This window comes from Carcharhinus amblyrhynchos, chromosome 3 (assembly GCF_965287045.1).
Source record: "Carcharhinus amblyrhynchos chromosome 3, sCarAmb.v2.hapA, whole genome shotgun sequence".
Taxonomy (NCBI): Eukaryota; Metazoa; Chordata; class Chondrichthyes; order Carcharhiniformes; family Carcharhinidae; genus Carcharhinus; species Carcharhinus amblyrhynchos.
Window position 1 is genome coordinate 99,058,458 of NC_137326.1, and position 20,324 is coordinate 99,078,781.

The following is a 20,324-nucleotide window of genomic DNA, read 5'->3' on the forward strand; positions in this document are numbered from 1 at the left end:
AATAATTGGTGAGTCTTATGAAATTTGGCAAAAGCAATTGATCATTTCCTGTTTATTGCAATTACAGCCATAGACGGGACTTTGTATCTTGTGTACCCTTTTACAGAGGTCAGCTAGCTAACAGCTGCTGGACAAAGACTTTGGGTGGGATGTTGCCCCCCCTCTCACCCCCACCGTACCCCCCCTGCATGTTTTGTGGCAGCAGAGGTAGCCCACTTTTAGCCAGTGGCAGGATCTTCTGGTCTTAGAATCATAGAATCCCTACAGTGCAGAATAGGCCATTTGGCCTATTGAGTCTGCACCAACACTTTGACAGAATATCTTACCCAGGCTCTCTCCCCTGCCCTATCCCACACATTTTACCATGGCTAATCTATCTAACCTACACATCTTGGGATACTAAGGGACAATTCAGCATGGCCAATCCTCCTAGCTTGCCATCTGTGAGAGGAAACCAGAGCATGTGGAGGAAACCCACACAGACACGAGGAGAACACGCAAACCCCTCACAGGCAGTGACCCATGGTTGGAATTGAACCTGGGCTCTTGGAGCTGTGAGGCAGCAGTGCTAACTGCTGTGCCACTATGTCACTGTCAATGGGGTTTTCCACTGTTCATAACCTCAGCAGCGAGGCGGGTGGAGAACAATGTTGGTGGGACCAGAAGATGTCACCAGCAGGAACAGCTGGAAAATCCTGCCCATTGGCTAGGATCTTGTGGTCAGTGGCAAATGCACTCAACATTCTTTATACTTACAGCTAATCACAGAGGGTTAAAGGGCTGTTGCATGGCATTTTACAGCAATTCAAGGTCTAATTCAGTGTGCTACCTTTATGGGATTTTGGGGAACAGGGATGGCCTTAAGGCAGGAAAAGGGAAATATCTTGCATTCCTGCAGAATTGAATATTTATTATTTACTAAATTCAACACCTGGTCTACCTGTTACTCTTTTAGGTGGTGCCATATTAGGTATTTTCTGCAGCATATTACAAGATCTGAACATTTCGTTACATTGCCCTCTCTCCTGCCCTGTTAGTTCACCAATGGCTGTCTGAATTTGACCATATCAGTCTTACTCAGTGCAGCAACATACAACAAAAGCTGGTGATGAGGATGGTCTGATTTTTTTTATGCTTCCTTTGTGGAATTAAGTTCTGAAGAACACTGTGACACAGTTTTTGAAATACTTAAAGTTGATTTTGGGAAGTCTGAGTGATGTGAAAGTTTGGTCCATGTACACTTTGTGTTCAGTGAGTCAGCATGGTAGGTATTTGAAAAATCGAATTGGAAACTCAGGGGACAATAAGGGAATCCAATCCTAGCAAAGAGAACTGGCATAAACACTAACAAAGGTTTGTACATTTGGCCAAATGCGAGTAAAATAGGAGATGAGGATAAACTAAATGTTTTCCTCACCATGATGAGATTAGATGCTTTTGCTCTAGAGTTTAATCACTGTTGCCCAACAGACCCTAGTTAAATGGATTATGCTGAAGTTAATGAAATTCTGGACTCATGTTACAGAATGACTACAAATAAAATTGCACTGAGAATTATGTTCTGTCAAAGGAATCTGTCACCAAACAAGACTGGTAAAGATTACACTCTTAATTAAAGAAACTCTCTCCCTGCGATGGGTACGGCATGGACTTAGACTTTCGTGAGGGACGGGCTAAACAACAATAAAATCCAGGCCAAACTTTGGAATAAAGGCAGTAGGTTGATGTGGAGGGTTATCTGCAATGAGGCCACAGCTTGGAAATGGCACAAAGAGATAGGACAGATGGCAAGGAAATTCTTCTCCTGTACTGACAGAGGAAGTTCACTGGATTTCGGTGAGACCCAAGCCACAGCAGCCAGGTTCACAGACTAAATGAAATTCTGAAATGTGCATTTGACAGATGTGAAAATAGAACTGAACAGAAAGATCAAGAGTTGTACTCAGACAGAGGGCAAGAAAAACAGCACATGGAAGAGAGTAATAAAGCTGAAGATATAATTCCAGTGCTCACAGTAAAAATGAAAGTTGGAGATAAGCATTTACTTTTGATATTGATATAGCTGCAGCAGTGTCTGTTAGCTCGGAAGGCGAGCATAAGAGCTCCTTAACTTACAATTCCCTTCCCAAAACTGATATCAAACTGACCAGTTATCCCAATAACTACAGAGCAGTGTCAGGTAAAGTTAGTGTGAGAATGGATGATGATATATCTTATTACTTGCCATTGATAGTCGGAGGGAACAAGTCCTCCCGTTGGGAAGAAATAAGCTTAAGAGGAAACAGTTGACTAGGCATTTACATTGAGAATGAGTAAAAGCAATCTGTCATGGATAAAGTACTAAGAGAGCACAAAGTGGTCTTTGAAAAAGGAGGACCAAATGATATAATTATCCATCACAAGGCTGAAATCAAGATAAAGGACAATGTGCGGCCAACATTTTGTAAGGCTGGTCCAGTGTCTTCTGCAGTTAGACGCAGTAAGTGATGAGCTGGGTAGGAAGATCAGGGGCAATTCAGAAAGTGGAGAGCCACAAATGAGCTGCACCCATTGCAAGTGTTCAAAAAGGGTCCATTCGGATATGTGAAGATTAGAAATGATGTGACTGCGATTGAAACTACCTCCCAGATTTGTTTTCTAATTGAGCCACTGGAAAGTTGCTCAGTCAGATAGGTTGATCAAATGCATATTTGCAATTAGAGTTAACTGACAGGAGCAAAGAACTGGTCACCATTCATATACATAAAGGGTTGTACCAGTACCAAAGGTTAGCATTTTAAATATCTACTAGTCCTGCATTATGCTGGATCATCATGGATCAAGGACCAAGTGGGATGAAAGGAGCATGCTGCTTCTTAGATGACATTCTGATTAGCAGTAAGACAGAGGAAGAGCACATTGCAATGTTGAACGAAGGCTTGGATTGGCTTGGAGAGTCTGCATCAAAGCTAAAAAACACAAAAATTGTTCTGTGGTGTCAAGTGTAATTTATTTGGGTGAAATAGTGAAAATATCCACTCCAGGCAGGAGCAGGCTGATGGGAATTTGAAAGCAAAGAGACCAGAGAACTTTGAATGCTCATGGAATATTGTGTATTATTCTAAATTCATCTCTACTAATGCATTTACTCCATTGTATAAACTGCTCCAAGACTGAAACAGATTGGGAGTGGTCTTTGGAGTGTTGCAAAGCAATTGAAGAAGCGTAGAAAGTACTGACTAGCGTTGCTGTTTTAATCTACTGTGATCCCGTAAAATTACTGGTTTTAGCTTGTGATGTCTCACATAATGGAAGATGTGGAGAAGCCTGTTGCATACCATAGAATCATGCAGTACATCATTTGGCCCACTGACTCTGCATCAATATATACTTCCCACCCAATCCCATTGACCAGCACTTGGCCCATAGCCTTGAAAGTTATGATATGCCAAGTGCTCATCCAGGTACTTTTTAAAGGATGTGAGGCAACCTGCTTCCACCACCCTCCTAGTGCATTCCAGACCCGGGTAAAAAAGGTTTTCCTCACTTGCCCTCTAAACTTCCTGCCCCTGACCTTGAACTTCGTCTCCTTGTGACTGACCCTTCAACTAAGGGGAATAGCTCAAATCGTAGAAGGCTGCAGTGCAGAAAGAGGCCCTTCGGCCCATCGAATCTGCACCAAACACAATCCCACCCAGGCCCTACCCCCATATCCCTACATATTTTACCCACTAATCCCTCTAACCAATGCATCCCAGGGCACTAAGGGGCAATTTCATAGCATAGCCAATCAACCTAACGCGTACATCTTTGGACAGTGGGAGGAAACCAGAGTACCCGGAGGAAACCCACGCAGACACAAGGAGAATGTGCAAACTCCACACAGACAGTGACCCGAGCCGGGAATCGAACCCAGGTCCCTGGAGCTGTTCTTTATCCCCTCTGTCCATGCCCCTCATAATCTTGTACACCTCGGTCAGGTCGTTCTTCACTCTTCTCTGTTCCAATGAGATCAACCCCACCCAGTCCAACCTCTCTTTGTAACTTATATGTTCCATACCAGGCGGCATTCTGGTGAATCTCTTCTGCAGCCCCTCCAGTGTAACCTATCCTTCCTATAATATGGCAACCAGAACTGCTGTGGCCTCACCAAAACTCTATACAACTCGATCATGACTTCCCTGCTTTTGCAATCTATGCCTTGATTGATAAAGACAAGTGTCCCATACGCCTTTTTCACCATTCTACTAACACGCCCTTCTGCCTTTAGAGATCTATGCCAAGGTCCCTTTGTTCAACAGAACTCCCTAGCATCATGCCTTTCACTGAATACTTCCTTGTTAAATTACTCCTTCCAAAGTATATGGCCTCACAATCTTCAAGGTTAAATACCATCTGCCACTTACCTGCCCACTTGATCATCCCATCCATAAATTCCTGTAGCTCTAGACAATCAGCCACACTGTTAACCACTGGAAAATCTTTCTGTCATCCACAAACTTACTAATCCTATGTGCACACAGTCATCTATGTAGTCTATATAAAATGACGAACAGCAGGAGACCCAGCACAGATCCCTGTGGTACGCCACTGGACACTGGTTACTAGTTACCAAAGCAACCTTCTGTCATCACCCTCTCTTCCACAACTGAGCCAATTTTGAATCCACTTTATCAAATTACCCTGTATCCCATGTGCAGATGCTTCACAAACTTTAACAAAGTTGAAGAAAAAGGCATTAAAGAGCATATATGCGTTATATGCTTCAACAAATACCTACATAGGTATTTGCTGTAAATGCCATACAGCAGGAAGTTCACTTTAAGTGATCGCTAAAGCCTTACAATCAGAGTTGGTTCAAAGAATGGCATACCAACACCAGTGGCGGTGTAGCTTCAGAAATGGGCATTAATTTTAGTGTCCATCAGGATAGTATTGAATATTGTAAGTCAGCAGATGACAGAATGCAAACATTTGTTCAAAATTTCCCATGAAGACCCATTAATTTGTCATTGAGTTATCTATGAATTACTTTATATACACAAATGACAGGCCCCAGTTTCTGCCAGAGAAGTTAGTGAAGAAACTCACAAGGATGCGATGCTCAGTAAAGTGCTCAATTATGTCATGAATGGCTGGCCTAAAGAACGTGATGATGAGAAACTGCAGGAAATTGAGTGTAAATCAACGCAACTCTTATGGGGTTTAAAGTCATTAACCTAAGTTAAGGTTTAGCAAGGAATTGATAACGGAACTTTATGAAAAGCACACAGGAATAGTTTGAATGAAAACAGTAGCAAGAACTTTTGAACACTTTTGGTATAACACTTTTATGATTTCTATGATTTGAACACATGTTGATTTATCTGAGATAGAAAGGAAAGAGTACCTTGTTTTGGTTGATGGCTAAAGTAAATGGACAAATGTTGACTCTGTGCCCAATGCCACAAGTGCAAAAACTATTAAGGTTGGAGAAATTGAGCTGCAATTTATGAGTTGCCAAAGGTGTTGGTGTTAGATGATGGGCCATGGTTTACCTCAGAACAGTTTGAAATATTTCTGAACAAGAATGGAATCAAACACACTCTAAATGCACCGTATCTACTCCATATTCTGTAACAGATTGCTCAGTTTATAAGTCAATGTTTAAAAATGCTCCCAGGACAAAGTTTAATTTGACTTCAACAGCAAAGTAAGAGAAAGGCAACACAAAGTGAAGATGAGTCATGATACATATGTTTGGAAATTAAGCAACTTAAGCACTGAGGTGATAAGAAATGTTGTAAAGACACTAAGTGTATTTGCATATCTAGTGAGGTTTGGAGGGGAACTCTGTCAGTGTCCTGTAGACATTTGCTTGAAAGAGGAAATTTGACAAAGAGAGAGCAGGGGAAACATCCTATAGTCCAAAATCCTCATACAGCCCAAAGCGAAAGTCATAAGAAAATGCAGGTTGGAAAGAAAGTGAACATTTGACACTCCTACAGAATCACTGATAGAACATCATGAGTTAGGGTCTCTGATTGAGAAATCACTTAATGTCATAGCCCCAACCATAAAATGGAATTGGTAGTCAAAGTCAAGGCTTGGAGACAGACAGAGATGTTGAGAGAGCAGAGTCAAGCTAATGGAAATGGAAGGAAATATCCAGACAGAAACAGAAAGAAGCCAGGAAGAATAATTGAAAGTACACAGGAAGAAAAATTGCTCTTTTCGTTATTTCTTGTCAAATTATGATATTTTTGTTAAATACATGCTGTGTTAAGAAAAAATATTTTTATATGCCAATTACTGTGGTAGTATGAGTCATTTATGTTTTGGTTCTGATTACAATAAAAAAATTCTAACTCAACCTATTAAATTTTCAGGTACTGTTGATATTCATTTAGGCGTATTGTGTACATGTAGCATTTTACATTTCAATGCACACTTTTTTTAAACTGGGGAAGCAGTGTAGTATAATGAACGATTTGAGCATTTTGTTCTATTGTGCTCCCTGTTACCCTGTTAATTCAATAGTAGCTGTCTGCAGAGGAGTGTGTGTCTGTCTTACCCAGTGCACCACTCAACTTTTTCTGTGTTAATATGTTAAGCTTCTGTGACATTGGCATTAGTTAATATTTTCCAGAGTTGACCATAATTGCTATGGTTACCAGGCTCTTACAAGTCAATATGCTCTCTGAAAGTGTTTTTGCATCAAATATTTTTTCTCAGTAACTGAAATTTCTTAAAATTTAAAATTAGATTTAAACAAAACATTTAAAATCAAAAAAATACACACTTTACAATAACACAACTATATGCACTTTTTGAATTGTCATTTGAATCTTAGAATACTTTAATTAAAGGAACTTGATGACCTTAGCCTGTCCCTTGCATCTGGGACAGGATTAAAGTTGTTATTTTGTGAGCTGAATTTGGTTTGCATAATCTGAGCATATGTGGTTTATCCACATTCCCAGGGTACATCAGTAGCATTCAAGGTGGGGTATGGTGGCACAAGGATGAGCACTGCTGCCTCACAGTGCCAGGGGCCCAGGTTCGATTCCCAAGTGGGGTCACTGTCTGTGTGGAGTCTGCACATTCTCCCCATGTCTGCATGGGTTTCCTCTGGGAGTTCTGGTTTCCTCCCACACTCCAAAGATATGGGAGTTAGGTTGTTTGGCCATCTAAAATTTCCCGAGTGTCAGGGGAACAAGCAGGGTAAATACATGGGGTTACGGGATTAGGGTGTGGGTAGAATTGTTGCGGGTGCAGGCTCAATGGGCCACATGGCATCCTTCTGCATTCTATGACTAACCCACTGTACTGCTGGAATATTCTAACAATTTCTGCTCAAAATGCCTCAGAATTAGGACAAATTCTTAAATCTTTATTTCCTACCTCTGAATGTTAAACGCCAGATAATGCCCACTGGTTCCCCATTAAATTTGTGGTGGAGGAATGCTTTTTAATCAGTGCAAGCATTTGCAAAATACTTTGTCAGAGTGGCGGATGGCATGGTTCACAGGAGGTAGGTTTTGAATTTTCATTGGCCAAAAGCCGCCAGCAACACAATAATGCAGATAAAAGCAAGTTACTGCGGATGCTGGAATCTGAAATCAAAAGAGAAAATGCTGGAAAATCTCAGCAGGTCTGGCAGCATCTGTAAGGAGAGAAAAGAGCTGATGTTTCAAATCCAGATGACCCTTTGTCAAAGCTGAAAGGCTTGGGAAGTGGGAGATATTTATACTGTAGCGTAAGGGAATGAAAGATGAACCAAAGCCATAGAAACCAGGAGAAAAACTGCTAACAGCTCTCTGTGGACAACTATTAGTCATCTTTTCTCCTGGTTTCTATGGCTATGATTATCTTTCATTCCCTCACCCAGCAGTATAAATATCTTTCACTTTCTATGCCTTTCACCTTTGACAAAGGGTCATCTAAACGTGAAATATCAGCTCTTTTCTCTCCTTACAGGTGCTGCCAGACCTGCTGAGATTTTCCAGCATTTTCTCTTTTGGTAACACAATGATATGTCTGATCTCAACCAAACAATGAATAAGCACTAACCCTACTCCGAGTGCGCGCACTGCTGTAAGCTTGGAACCGCTCTTAAAATATTGCACTGATCCAGAAGATAAAGTGACATTATAGGTGCCACTTTATGGCAGGTGAAAGTATTGTGCAGGTGAATATGTGCCCCAGTTCAGTTCCCACAGAAAATCTAGGCTACTATGTTTTATTTGCATACAGTAGAGTGAGGGGAATTTGGAAAATCTGTAACATGATGTAATGCCCTGACTGCAGGAGAAACATTGTCCAGAATTTGCTGGAGGGGGGGATCCAAAACGTGAGTTTTTTTTCCTCTCACCCTTCAGTTCCAGAAATCATTTAGAGCCACAAGTTTCCGGGGGTACCAGCTGATAATGGTGTGGCAAGACAAATGGCCATCTGATGGATAATGGGACCAAACCTTACTGAGAAAGAAACAAGATGAAATTAGAGTGAAGTTGGATGCAGAAAGAAAAATGAGAGGAAAAAAAAAGATTAAAAGGTAGAAAAAAAAACAATGAATAGTAAGGAAGAAAGTTAAAATTAATTAAAATTTTAAAAATCTCCACCAACAATTTACTATCTGCACAAATGAGACTCCGTAAGTTAGACCATAAGACATAGGAGCAGAATTAGGCCACTTGACCCATTGAATGGCGGAGCAGACTCAATCATGGCTGATATTTTTCTCATCCCCATCCCCTAATTAATCAAGAACCTATTTATCTCCCACTGACCTGGCCTCCACAGCCTTCTGCAGCAAAAAGTTCCATAGATTCACCACTCTCTGGCTGAAGAAATTCCTCCTCATTTGTTTTAAAGGATCGTCTCTTTAGCCTGAGATTATGCCCTCTGGTTCTAGTTTTTCCTACTAGTGGAAACATGCTCTCCGCGTCCATTCTCTCCAGGCCTCGCAGTATCCAATTCAATTCTTCACTTTCTGGGCCCAGAGTTCGGGTGGCATTTCAGGAGCATAAATGTCATCATTAAAAGGCTTCTTACACCACCAAAGATGATTTTGGAAGGTATACCAGGCTAATACCTGGAAAGGGAGGGTTCACACCATTATCAGCTGGTACCCCCCCGCCCAAAACCTCTAATGAGTTGTTATGTGGGTTCCCTTTCCAACAAATTCTGGACAATCTAGGGTTCTTTTAACTGGAGTTTAGAAGAGTAAGAAGTGACTTGATTGAAATATATAAGATCCTGAGGGATTTTGACACGGTTGATGTGGAGAAGATGTTTCCTCGTGGGAGAATCTAGAACCGGGGTAACTTTCCGTTTAGGAGATGAGGCAAATATTTCTCTCTGAGAGTCATAAGTCTTTGGAACTATTCCTGAAAAGGCAGAGAAAGCAAGTCTTTCAATATTTTTAAAGGGACAAGTGGACAGATTCTTGGTAAGCAAGGAGGTGATAGGTTATCAGGGGTAGGCAGGATGCAGGTTTGTGGTTACTATTGGATCAGCCATGGTTTTATTAAATGGTGGAGCAGGCTTAAAGGGCCGAATGGTCTGCTCTTGTTCCTTGTTTGTGTGTTTGTATATGTAAACGTCAACCCCAACTTTATCCAGCAAGTTTACTTCGTAATTACTGCTCAAGGAGGTTGATGACAAGCTATTGTTTGAGAGAGATTAATGATGGAGCAGCACAAATGGTTCAGTGATTTGCAGTAATTCATAATTCACAGTGCACCGCTTACTCCACACAGGCTGTTGGATGTTTTACAACTGATAAGAGAGAATGAATTAAACTTAATTATTTTGCCCACAAATTCTATCCAGGATAGGGAGAAATAAAATGTTGTAACTTGCAACATAATGAGATGTTTTGTTTTCAACACCCAAAAGCAACAACCTAACTTGCTATTGGCTGATTAGTTAATTAGGCTTTTTCCCACACTAAACACAGAACTTCACCTTACCAAACATAATCCATCAAATGCAATATATTCAGTCCTTGCTTATACTATTGTGTGTGCTATGGTAGCATGATGAGTATGTGTGTTTTGACCATTATCAGAAGAATTGACAGAATATACACAATCTGCAACTGATGTAAGTTTAATGGGATATGCAAAACTTTCCGTAATAGTCATATGTAACTTTACAGGAAAAGATCCAAATTGTACTAAAAACTATATTAAGTCTAGCTTCCCAGAAGCACAATTCTCTGAGCAAAATAAAGTACATTAAATTCACCGAATTACAAATTCTCCATTTCTTCAGTAGCCAACACTGTAGGCAACTTGACTGAATGGGTAGAGTCAAGCTGCCTAGTTTAAATGTTCATACAATGCTTGGCAGTTAGCTGTCAGTCACCATTAACTGGTGCATTCTCTGTGTCAACTCTACCAAAGTCCAACCAATTAGCATTCTCTTCTCATATTGTACGAAGTTGTTGTTTTCTTGCCATTCTTGCGAAACAAAAAGCTTTGACAAAAGCTACAGGGTACTTGAGTTTTGTACAACCAAACAACTATTCACGTCCAGCTAAAATGAAGCAAGGGCTGGGAGTTTTCACTCCCATTGGCATTGGGTGGGTTTGGCAATGAGAGTGAAAAATACTGGAGTAAGGCCAAAATCGTAGAGTTTTACAGCACAGAGTCCCTTCAGCTCATCGTGTCTGCGTGAGCCATTGAGCACCCATCTATTCTAATCCTATTTTTCAGCATTTGGTCTGTAGCCTTGTATGCTATGGCATTTCAAGCGCCTATCCAAATATTTCGTAAATGTTGTGGGGATTCCTGCCTCTCCCACTTTTTCAGGTAGTGAGTTGTGGATTGTCACCACCCTCTGGATGAATTTCATTTCTTACAATCCCCTTTCCCTCGCCTTAATCTATCCCTCGGTTACTGATCCCTCTACTAAAGGGAAAAGGTTTTTCCTGTCTACCCTACCTACCTTATCTGTGACCCTCAAAGTTGAGTTTCACATCGACATAAAAGCAGCAAGCAATCATCCCCTCCGACAGTCAGTGGCAGGCTGCTGTTCAAGACTGGGAAGCTCACTGTAATATATTTGCATATCATTATTGAGCCCATGCCCCAGAATCATATCCTTCTCATCACGTGGCAGCACGATACCAGAATGGCGCAATGCACCACTGGTCTCAGATGGCATATACCTGGTGAGCAGTACTCTGAAGCAAAGCAAGCTTCTTGGAGGTGAGCACAGTGCTTGGGGTATGTATTGTGGATCATACACATGTGGTATTTGGCGGTGCACCTGGACGAACATATGGCTAATTATGTGTTCCAACTCGCCTACACCTTTTAAAGATAGCCTGCCTCTCTTAAAGAGGAGCTGCAGTCAGTAGAAGGAAGCCTTGATCCACCAGAAAAATGAAAAGAAAAATTGCCAAATAAAACACTGGTAAAAGCCTTAGTCCAACAGGGCAACATGCAGAGAACCTGTGTTTCTGAATGGGGCCAGAAGACCCTTAAGGAATGCTCCCCAAAGAAAATAGGGGGAGATAGCCAGGGTATCAATTCATATGGAGTCTTATTCCAAGAATCTGGCAACAGTATTGTAAGATGTTCAAAGTACTCGTGTGAGTGATCAAAGTCATTGAATATATCTTCACATGATATCACCTAGCCACTGCACTACTAAACTCTTCCATCAGCTTTCCTTGTTAATCTCAGGTCTAATATTCAGATATTCCACATTACACTCACAAATGTTCCAAAGATGTTAACCTTATTCTACTTCCTCATAACTCTAACTGTTCAACTGGCAGTCACATCATAGAAGCAGTGACATTCTTCCCTCTCTCCTGGAGGACAGGATAGCCAATAACCGCAGAGAGAAGAGTGGGAGGTAGGCCTGCGTCACCTAACGACAAATAGCAGAGATGGCCCTCCACATCATGGGACCATATTAACAGAGGTCAATGCATCATGTGCCGTCAAGACATTCAAGGTGACAGTATGTTTCTGGCTTATTGCACTTCCCAATTCCCAATTCTTCCACAGCTTTCTATCTAATGTGAAGTGCAAGCTCCGGATGGTGTGACTAAGGACTTCTTGCTTTCTATCCTTCATCTATTCTCTCTTCCCAAACCTTCCCTTCTGAATTTCTGCTGTCAGACAATCAAATATTGCTGCCTGGTCAGCCATAGCAGCCACTGAAGAAGGAGAGAGAGCTGCACAGGCCAGCAATGAACTGGTAACATCACTTGGTCAGGGAGTAGCAGCTATTAGCTCGGACATTGAAAATGAACTAGGTTAAAGGGTAATACAGAGTTGGGATCCATATGTTGAGTTACCAGGAAGGAATGGGATGCAGCAAGGGAGAAGAAGGTTTCTTTGCCAGCTTTATGATGGGTGAGGTTTCAGACAAGTTCTGGTATAACAGTTCAGATGAGGATTTTGATGGGGTAGCATAGAGGACAGCACTGATGACCATTGTACAGCTCAGTAGTCAGTACATTGGCAATATGTCAGGTAACCTCTTGTCACTGTCAAAGAGGATGAAGGCATCTTGCTCAAACTTGGTACAGGACATCAAATGGAGTATTGAGCCCAGCCTCAACATCATTGGAAGCAGTGGCCAGCTCTATACAGCACTTATGGAGCCAGCCATAATCTCAGTTTCAACACTCCTCTACCTCCCGTGTATGGATGCAGCAACACTCGCTTCCAAACCAAACAACTCACCACACATTTCCAAAACTCTCTGCTACACAGACTTCCACAAACTTTGCAAAAGCAGAATAAGCCTAAAGCTTATGAAGCAAATAGGGAAGACTGGCTCTAAAAAATGCTGGCGGGATGAAGAGAATCCCTCATGCAAGTGAGTATATATTGAGCTGTGCATGATTAGCACAGGACATTCACAGTCTATGTTTATCAGAACAAGCACCAAAACAGCTGAAATAACTGTTTGACATTATGATCTGTCCACTGCAAAATCTTCCAATATGTATATGGCACACCTGTGCGAGCACCTTACACAATATACTGGCACCAGCACAACTATAGAGCCTGATTCTGTGATCCATATTCCTTTAACAATCACAACAGTGGTTCACAGATTCTTTAAGCATCAATCATCATTTAGTTATATTATGTTACATTTTCCTAAAGAAAATTACCTTGTTTGATTTTCCTTTTGTAAATAGGACAGCAGTCAAAGTTCAATGGCCAATCATTAATTTTCAAAATGTGTAATATCAATCACTGAATGTTCTGAAGTTTTTGAGGGAACGACATTCAAAGATACCACATTGCAAAGAGTATTTTCCCACAGGCAAGCATTCCATTTTCAAGATCAAAGGATACAATGTATCAAAACTTGTAAAATGTTTTTAACTTTGACTGAAAATAAGAAGGCCATTCTCTGATTTGGTAAATTGTCAGTGAAGATTAGAATGCTTTAAACCAGTGTTTGTAATGTATCAAGAAATTGTTGCCAGAGGGCTACAATGAAACATGCATCATAATATATCATAGAAAATCATAGAATCATAGAAATGATGTTTATAGAAATGAATATATGTTGCACACATCCCTTATGAAGTGTTCAAAACTCATCGGCTCCACTGTTCATTATCAAGGGGTGAAAGGACATTTCATTTTCATTCTCAGGATGCCAAGCTCAGTAATTAATGCCAATCCCTAGTCACTCAAAGATGATGCCATTTTGAACTGCTTTGATCTTAGGGCAGCATAGTGGCACAATGGTTAGCACTGCTGCCTCACAGCACCAGGGATCCAGATTTGATTCCCAGCTTGAGTCACTGTCTGGGCAGAGTCTACACGTTTTCCCCATGTCTCCTCTGGATGCCCTGGCTTTCTCCCAGTCTGTAAGATGTGCTGGTTAGATACATTGGCCATGATAAATTCTCCCTCAGTGTACCAAAACAGATGCCAGAGTGTGGCGACTAGGGGATTTTCACAGTAACTTCATTGCAGTGCTAATGTAAATCCTCTTGTGACACTAATAAACTTTAAACTAATGCACATGAGCAGCTACTTCAGAAGACAGTTACGAATCAATCATGTTTGTGTGGAACTGAAGTCACATATATGTCAGACAAGCTTAGAACAACAGGTTCCCTTCATTAAGTGAGAACCAGATCTTTTTTTGACAATCCCACAGCTTCATCACTTTTTTTTTACAGCAAGTAAGTTTTAATTCAACTTCCAACATTCATGATGGAATGTGAATTTATGCCACTGGATTGTTAGTCCAGGAACTACATTACCACACTATCAACAAGTCTAAGCTTTTTTTAAGAAAAACTCAGGGACCATGAAATGTTTTCCAATTTATGGAACTACTTTTCTGAGTGTGAAATAACACTGGTTGAGACAATGAACTGTCAATACTGCCCAAGAATTGAAATGCACTGTGTGCCCTGTAGTTTGGGAGACTCAGTAAGAAGTCTCACAACACCAGGTTAAAGTCCACCAGGTTTATTTGGGAGACTATCAGTGAAAGCTGGCCAGAAGGTAAACCTCCACAGTCCAAAGGGGATGTTACAGTTCACCAGAGAATTACACATTTTCTCTAAAAATGTGTCCAGAGCTAATCAGCAGAATCTCACCTCAAAACACAGATTCCTGCATTGAACAACAAAAATGGCAGCTAGCCGGGTGGCTTTTTGAATTGCATTATCTGATTTTAAAGATCTCAAGTCTCTTGGGAGTCAAGATGTATTTTGTAGCCAGTGTAAAACAGCCTCCTGATGTGGGCCTCAGACTAAAAGAGGGGGGGGAGATCTCGAGTTACATTACCACTTCAAAAAATGTTGCACCTGAATTCAAAAAGAGATCTGTAGCAGTACAGAAACATTGCTGTTCTGCAGTGGAAAATGGCACACTGAGGCTGCAGGACAAAGAGGTGATGTTTAAACAACACTCAGAAAGACATCCAGGGAAGCTGAGGGGGGCAGGATTGCCACCTCGAGGACTGCTTGGAATGGCTTCATTCCCAGTGCCTCTGCGATCCCATGTGTGCCCCAACCATTTTCAAAACAGATCACAGAACTGCAGTAAAGGCGGCAACTTACACCAGAGAACAGAAACAAGGGGAAACAAGCTCTAAAAATTCCGTGTACAGACACTGATAACTTTTATTTACACCCCTTGCCTCTATCTCCCATCTGCTGCCAGGGTCAAACATGGGAGCTGCTGGATGGGGAGTGAAATTAACAAATGCCAAATCTCTTTAACATCAGCAGAACCCGTCTGCTCCCAACTCTCACTCCCACCAAATATCTATCCTGCATGAACTCCCTTCCCCCCAGTCTTAAACACAGTGTTAAATGACACAGATGTTAGGTCCCTGTGCAAGTCCTAATGAAAGTGCAACTGAATCTCACTTCCCTGCTTCCCAGTTTAAATTAACCGCAACAGTCCTGGGAATCTGAGGAATGCCCATCCAGAGCGGGGTGTTAGATACAAAACGCTATCCAAATGTTGATGTGGTTGCGGCAAGGCTAGTACTTCCTCCGCTGGAAACAAAAAAGTTGCTGGGATTTCTGGACCGGAATACTTGGCCTTACAGATGCATTCGTCTGAGCTAAAATAGACACGATCAAACAACAAAGGCGACAGCAAAAGTCTGCGACGCGTGGACATCAACACACACACACACATACACACACAGAGGAAAGAGTCTGTGGAGTTGGAACACTTTACCTTGCAACTGTGCAGATAAAGCTTCTTGATGCTGCTGATACTTCGATGCCAGGGTCTCCGCCTTCTTTAACTGATTGTGCATCTCATAGTACAGCAATAACCCATAAAGAAACCCAAAAACTATTGTAAGAAAGAACAAAGTTTGAAAAATCTTTTTCTGTCTCCGGGAACACATACTATTTCCCATATTTCTTTTCTTTTGCCCCCCTGCAGAACGTCCACTGGACGGCTCCAAAGCGAAGGATTCACAGTTCCCCCCTTTCAACTCAATGTTTATTTTTTTAATGAATCGGTTGCATTACAGGATCGCAGCAATCGGCCACTTTGCAAGTTTAACTGTTCCTGACGCCGAAAATCCTTTCCAGGTTACAAGTTGCAAAGTTCAGTCTGAAAAAAGAAAGTCTCCGATCTAATTTGAGGAACTGAAGTTAAAATGTTGCCAGGAACGGTGCACCGCTTTACAGTCTTGTCGGGTTGCAGCATTCAATCACAGCTCTGGAACAACACAAAGTATTGTTTTATCTTGAACTCCACGCTACAGAAAAGTTCCAGGCCTTTTTTCCCCCAATCTCCCGTCTTACGTGTCACCTCCAGTCCGCTGCAAACCTCACAGCAGACAGGAAATCCCACCCACTCCCACACCGATTGGTAGCATTCCCACCCTCATCATTACTATTGGAGGACTCCACTCTCCGGGGCTAGATAGTTCATATTGAACAAGATTCACACACACACACTAACGCTGTTACATTGTGGAGGTGTTGGAGAAATATTAGGATCCACAAAACGTTACAGGTTGTTTTTTTTACAGACAGCTTCTGTTTGTTGCTGAACGTCTCTAACAAGGACTAAGTGGTGCTTGATAATGTGGACTATGTCCCCATCCCCACCCCGCGCCTTCTGTTTCATGAACAATGATATCTGGGGCGCGGGAGAGTTTAAAGCCAAGTCCTTAATGCAGGAGAAGGTGATGAATGCATTGCAATGTCCATATCGCTGGACAGAATTCGTGTCCCGCAATGTAGATTTCGGAAATGTCGTTTCCAAAACAGATAGCTAAAAAAAAACCTGAAAAGGACACATGCACTCACTCCCGTGCCAAACAAAACAGAAATTGCTCCACATCTGGCAGCATCAATGGAGAGAAAGCTAAGGTCTGCGACCAGTCAGCGCAAAATGCTGCAGCTTTAACGAAGTTGTATTTGTCCCGAGTAAAATGGGCCAACTTTTTGATGTTGTTTGATGAGCAGAAAGTGTTCTAATTTCTTATGAGCACACATATATTTTTATGTATTGTGCTCCATGGCAAAAGCTCCACTGTTTAACTGTTAACTTAAACGTTGACTCAGTGAAGAAAAGCAGCCGAAGATCTATTTGGAATCGCAGAAAATTAAAGGATTAGTGTGGAGAGACAAACCAAAAACTATATTTGAAATCTCTTCCCCCTCCTATTATTTTGCCACGTACATGCCACGGTTGAGAAGCTAAAATAGCCCATTGCATTGGTGCCAGGTTCCTGTGGTGACTTCTTAAACCTGGTTGAAAATAAAGGTCTGAATGGTCAGGATATGACGCAGCAGAAAATCAATATCCACGATGGAAAACTCAACATGTGAATGAAGCCCAGAGAGAAAATGCAAGCTTTGTGCATGGAGGAATTTATCACATTGGCTTTCCAGTGTGTCACTGCCTTCAGTGATGTGAGTAAATGTTAACTTGGTGATGGATTTTCACATACCTGTGTTTTTTTAAGGCTGGATAACAGTTTTTTTTTCAGCTTCTTTTACACCAGGTTAATTATGCACAAGATTTTACTCTTTACTTGTTCTGTGGAACTGTTGAAATAATGGCAACACAGATCACTGGCATCAGGACCCTCCTGATGAGTTCCCCCATCACAACCCCCTCCCACGGCCCACCCTGTCTGCAGCTCATCCCCAATCATCATCCCCTCTCCCACAACTGCACACAACCCCCTCTACCAAAGACCCCCTTTCCCAGTCTCCCCCCATCCCATCTGCATACTACCCCGCCAATCACCCCATCTGCAGAGCCCCCCCCCCACACTTCTCCCCCGTCAGCCATTCATCCCCATTTGCAGACCTCCTCTTTACCTCCCCATCACAGCCCCACTCCCACTCAGGCTCCATCCCATTCAGGCCCTACCTAGTGCCAGTGGGTGCTGCCCAGCCATACCCTGGCCAACTGAGGTCTTCAAAGGCCTCCAATCCCCCCCAGTGAGACCATCACATCTGGTGTCTTCTGGTGACCAGCTATGATTCTCACCAGTGTGAGGTACAACTGGTGAGGGGGTAAGTGTCGATAAGGTTATAAACGGCCATGCCAAATGTGTTAATGTCACACAAAGCATAATATTAATATGCAAATTGGTTTTGTGGCCTTTTTCAGCATGAAGCTGACCCCATCAGCAAAACAATGTCAGTTACATTACTTGCAGCACAAAAACAGGCTCAAACCCAATTTTTCACTCTGTACGCAATCTTATCGGCTCGCCATGCCGGCCAGTAAGATTGTGGCCTGTTATTATGGCTGTACATATATCTTTATTTCTATCAGCTAGTCAAGTGATATAAAAATGTTGAATCTTACTCTGCCTTTCTATCTTAAATTTCATCCAAAGTAATCATACATCTCTGGTACTGTATTACAAAGTAAACACCTTTGCAAATAGAAATTTATTTTTAAAATAGAGTGGCACAAATTAAAGCATCCCAAGGACACTGCAAGTAAATTGAGTGTTACTTCATCAGTAACAGTGTGGCCACATCATATTTCTGCTACATTATTGATCACATATATGAAATCCGCGCAAGGGCCAAAAATTAATTTAAGGGATTGGTATCTTTCGCAAGTCACAACTATCCATGATAGAGGGAAGAAATGACTATGATGGCCACATTTTGAAAGTAAGAATGAGAGTTTGTTTGAAAATAACATGACAATCAACCCCAGTATCTCTATTCTGCTGTTGTGCATTTAGAATATGTAACACCACCATTCAGGTCAAAGACTGTATTCTGTAGTAACTCACAGCACATATGAAAAGACCTGGAATTAGGTGTATGAGAATCTGCAGATTACACAAATTTAGAAGCATAAGTAATTGGCAAGAGAACATGTAAACAGCTGCAGAACAGAATGAAGTTAATACATTGAGAAGATGGATTTCTGAATATATTTAATGCAGGCAAACATGAGGTGATCTATGAGGAAGAATAAATAAAGGAACACAAACACTCATGGTGACAGGTTAAAAGCAGTGAGGAACCATAACAGAGACCCAAATGCCAAAAACCTCTGACCTTGCCCACGGCTGGGATTCTCAGGTGCCGCTGCAGTGAATGGAGTTTTGGCCAAGCACCAAATTCTCCATTCTCACTGGCAACAGTCAAGTACAGATGAGATCGGAAAAACCCACCCAAAGGTTCAGATATGCAAACTGCTAAAAGTAGGAGGACAAACTTATAAAGCTGTAAAAAGGCATGTAAGCTCCTATGTTTTATAAATAGAGACTTTAAGTACAAAGTAAAAAAGTAATACTAAACTGGTTAGCCAGTTAGAATATGGTGTTCAGCTTTGCTATCTTACTTCAGGATAGATGGTAGTACAGAAGAGCTTCACTTAGATAATATCAGGCGCTGAGCAAGACCTGAGAAACTGGATCACTTCTCATTAGAAAAAAAAGAGATTTATAAAAATGTAAAATGTTAAAAATTACAAATGGTTTTTATAAATCAAAACAAAACCTATTGCCTCTGATTAGTGATTTGCCAATGAAAAGGGCTTACATTTAAGATCATAACTGAAAGAGGAAAGGGGTAGCTTTGGAAATTTCCTCCATGCTGTTGTGAGGGTGCTGAGTGCCCTGCCCAAACAGAAATGAAACCAGAATTCCTAAAGGAAGGTTGATAAATACTTAAGAGAAAATTAGGATATAGGGAAAGGGACTAAGTGGAAAACTACTGGAGAGCTGGTATTGACATGATGCTTCCTTCCATCCTGCCGATTTCTGTAAGAGGAAGAATGTACTAATGGGACTGAACCAAAGTTCATTTGAGGTCGCGATTCATACAGAAGGACAAAACTTTCAATTGCCCAGTGATAGAAAAGGACAAGTGAGGATTGGGTGAGAATTATGGCACCTTTAGGGAACATAATCCTACAGGATGCACTGTACAGTATCCTTCGCATTTGGACAGAATTATTAATCAGGCTACTAAAACAAGGAACTTAATTGATTAATGTAATTACAATATTACAGCATAAGATTGTTTTGCACAGATCAGGAACAAAGAAATTAATATGGTGAGTCGCAATGGCCAGGTGCAAGAGGAGCTGAGACTGATGAAAATAGAGCCTTTAATTAAAAGAGGGGGAGTTATGTAAACAGAATATGAGAATTCCTTTATACAACCAAACAGATGTTTTAAGAATACATTAGTACAACGATTGAGAACTAGATTAATGTATCCCATGAAAGATCAGCATTGATAGTACCATGGAAATAAAGCACCTACGCTGACTTTTCACAGGGAAGCAGATCTTCTGTTAAATAAGAAGACCACACTATATCCAAGAAAGCTTAAGGCAGAGCTAGTGGACTGTTTGGGTCCAACTAGAAATATTTCCTTACATATAATAGTA

The 20,324-nt window shown here is 41.4% G+C and overlaps 1 protein-coding gene across 4 annotated transcripts in view; it reads right to left on the reverse strand.

Annotated features, from left to right (window-relative positions):
- Window positions 1–16,255, reverse strand: part of LOC145340959 (Golgi integral membrane protein 4-like) — a 109,551-nt gene extending 93,296 nt beyond the window's left edge. For all 4 annotated transcript variants that reach the window (XM_080185573.1, XM_080185572.1, XM_080185574.1 and 1 more), the window contains exon 1: window positions 15,660–16,255. In XM_080185573.1, coding sequence (XP_080041699.1) covers window positions 15,660–15,846 — 187 coding nt within the window. In that variant the 5' untranslated portion in view covers window positions 15,847–16,255. The remainder of the gene's footprint in view (window positions 1–15,659) is intronic.
- Between the last annotated feature and the right edge of the window lie 4,069 nt (window positions 16,256–20,324).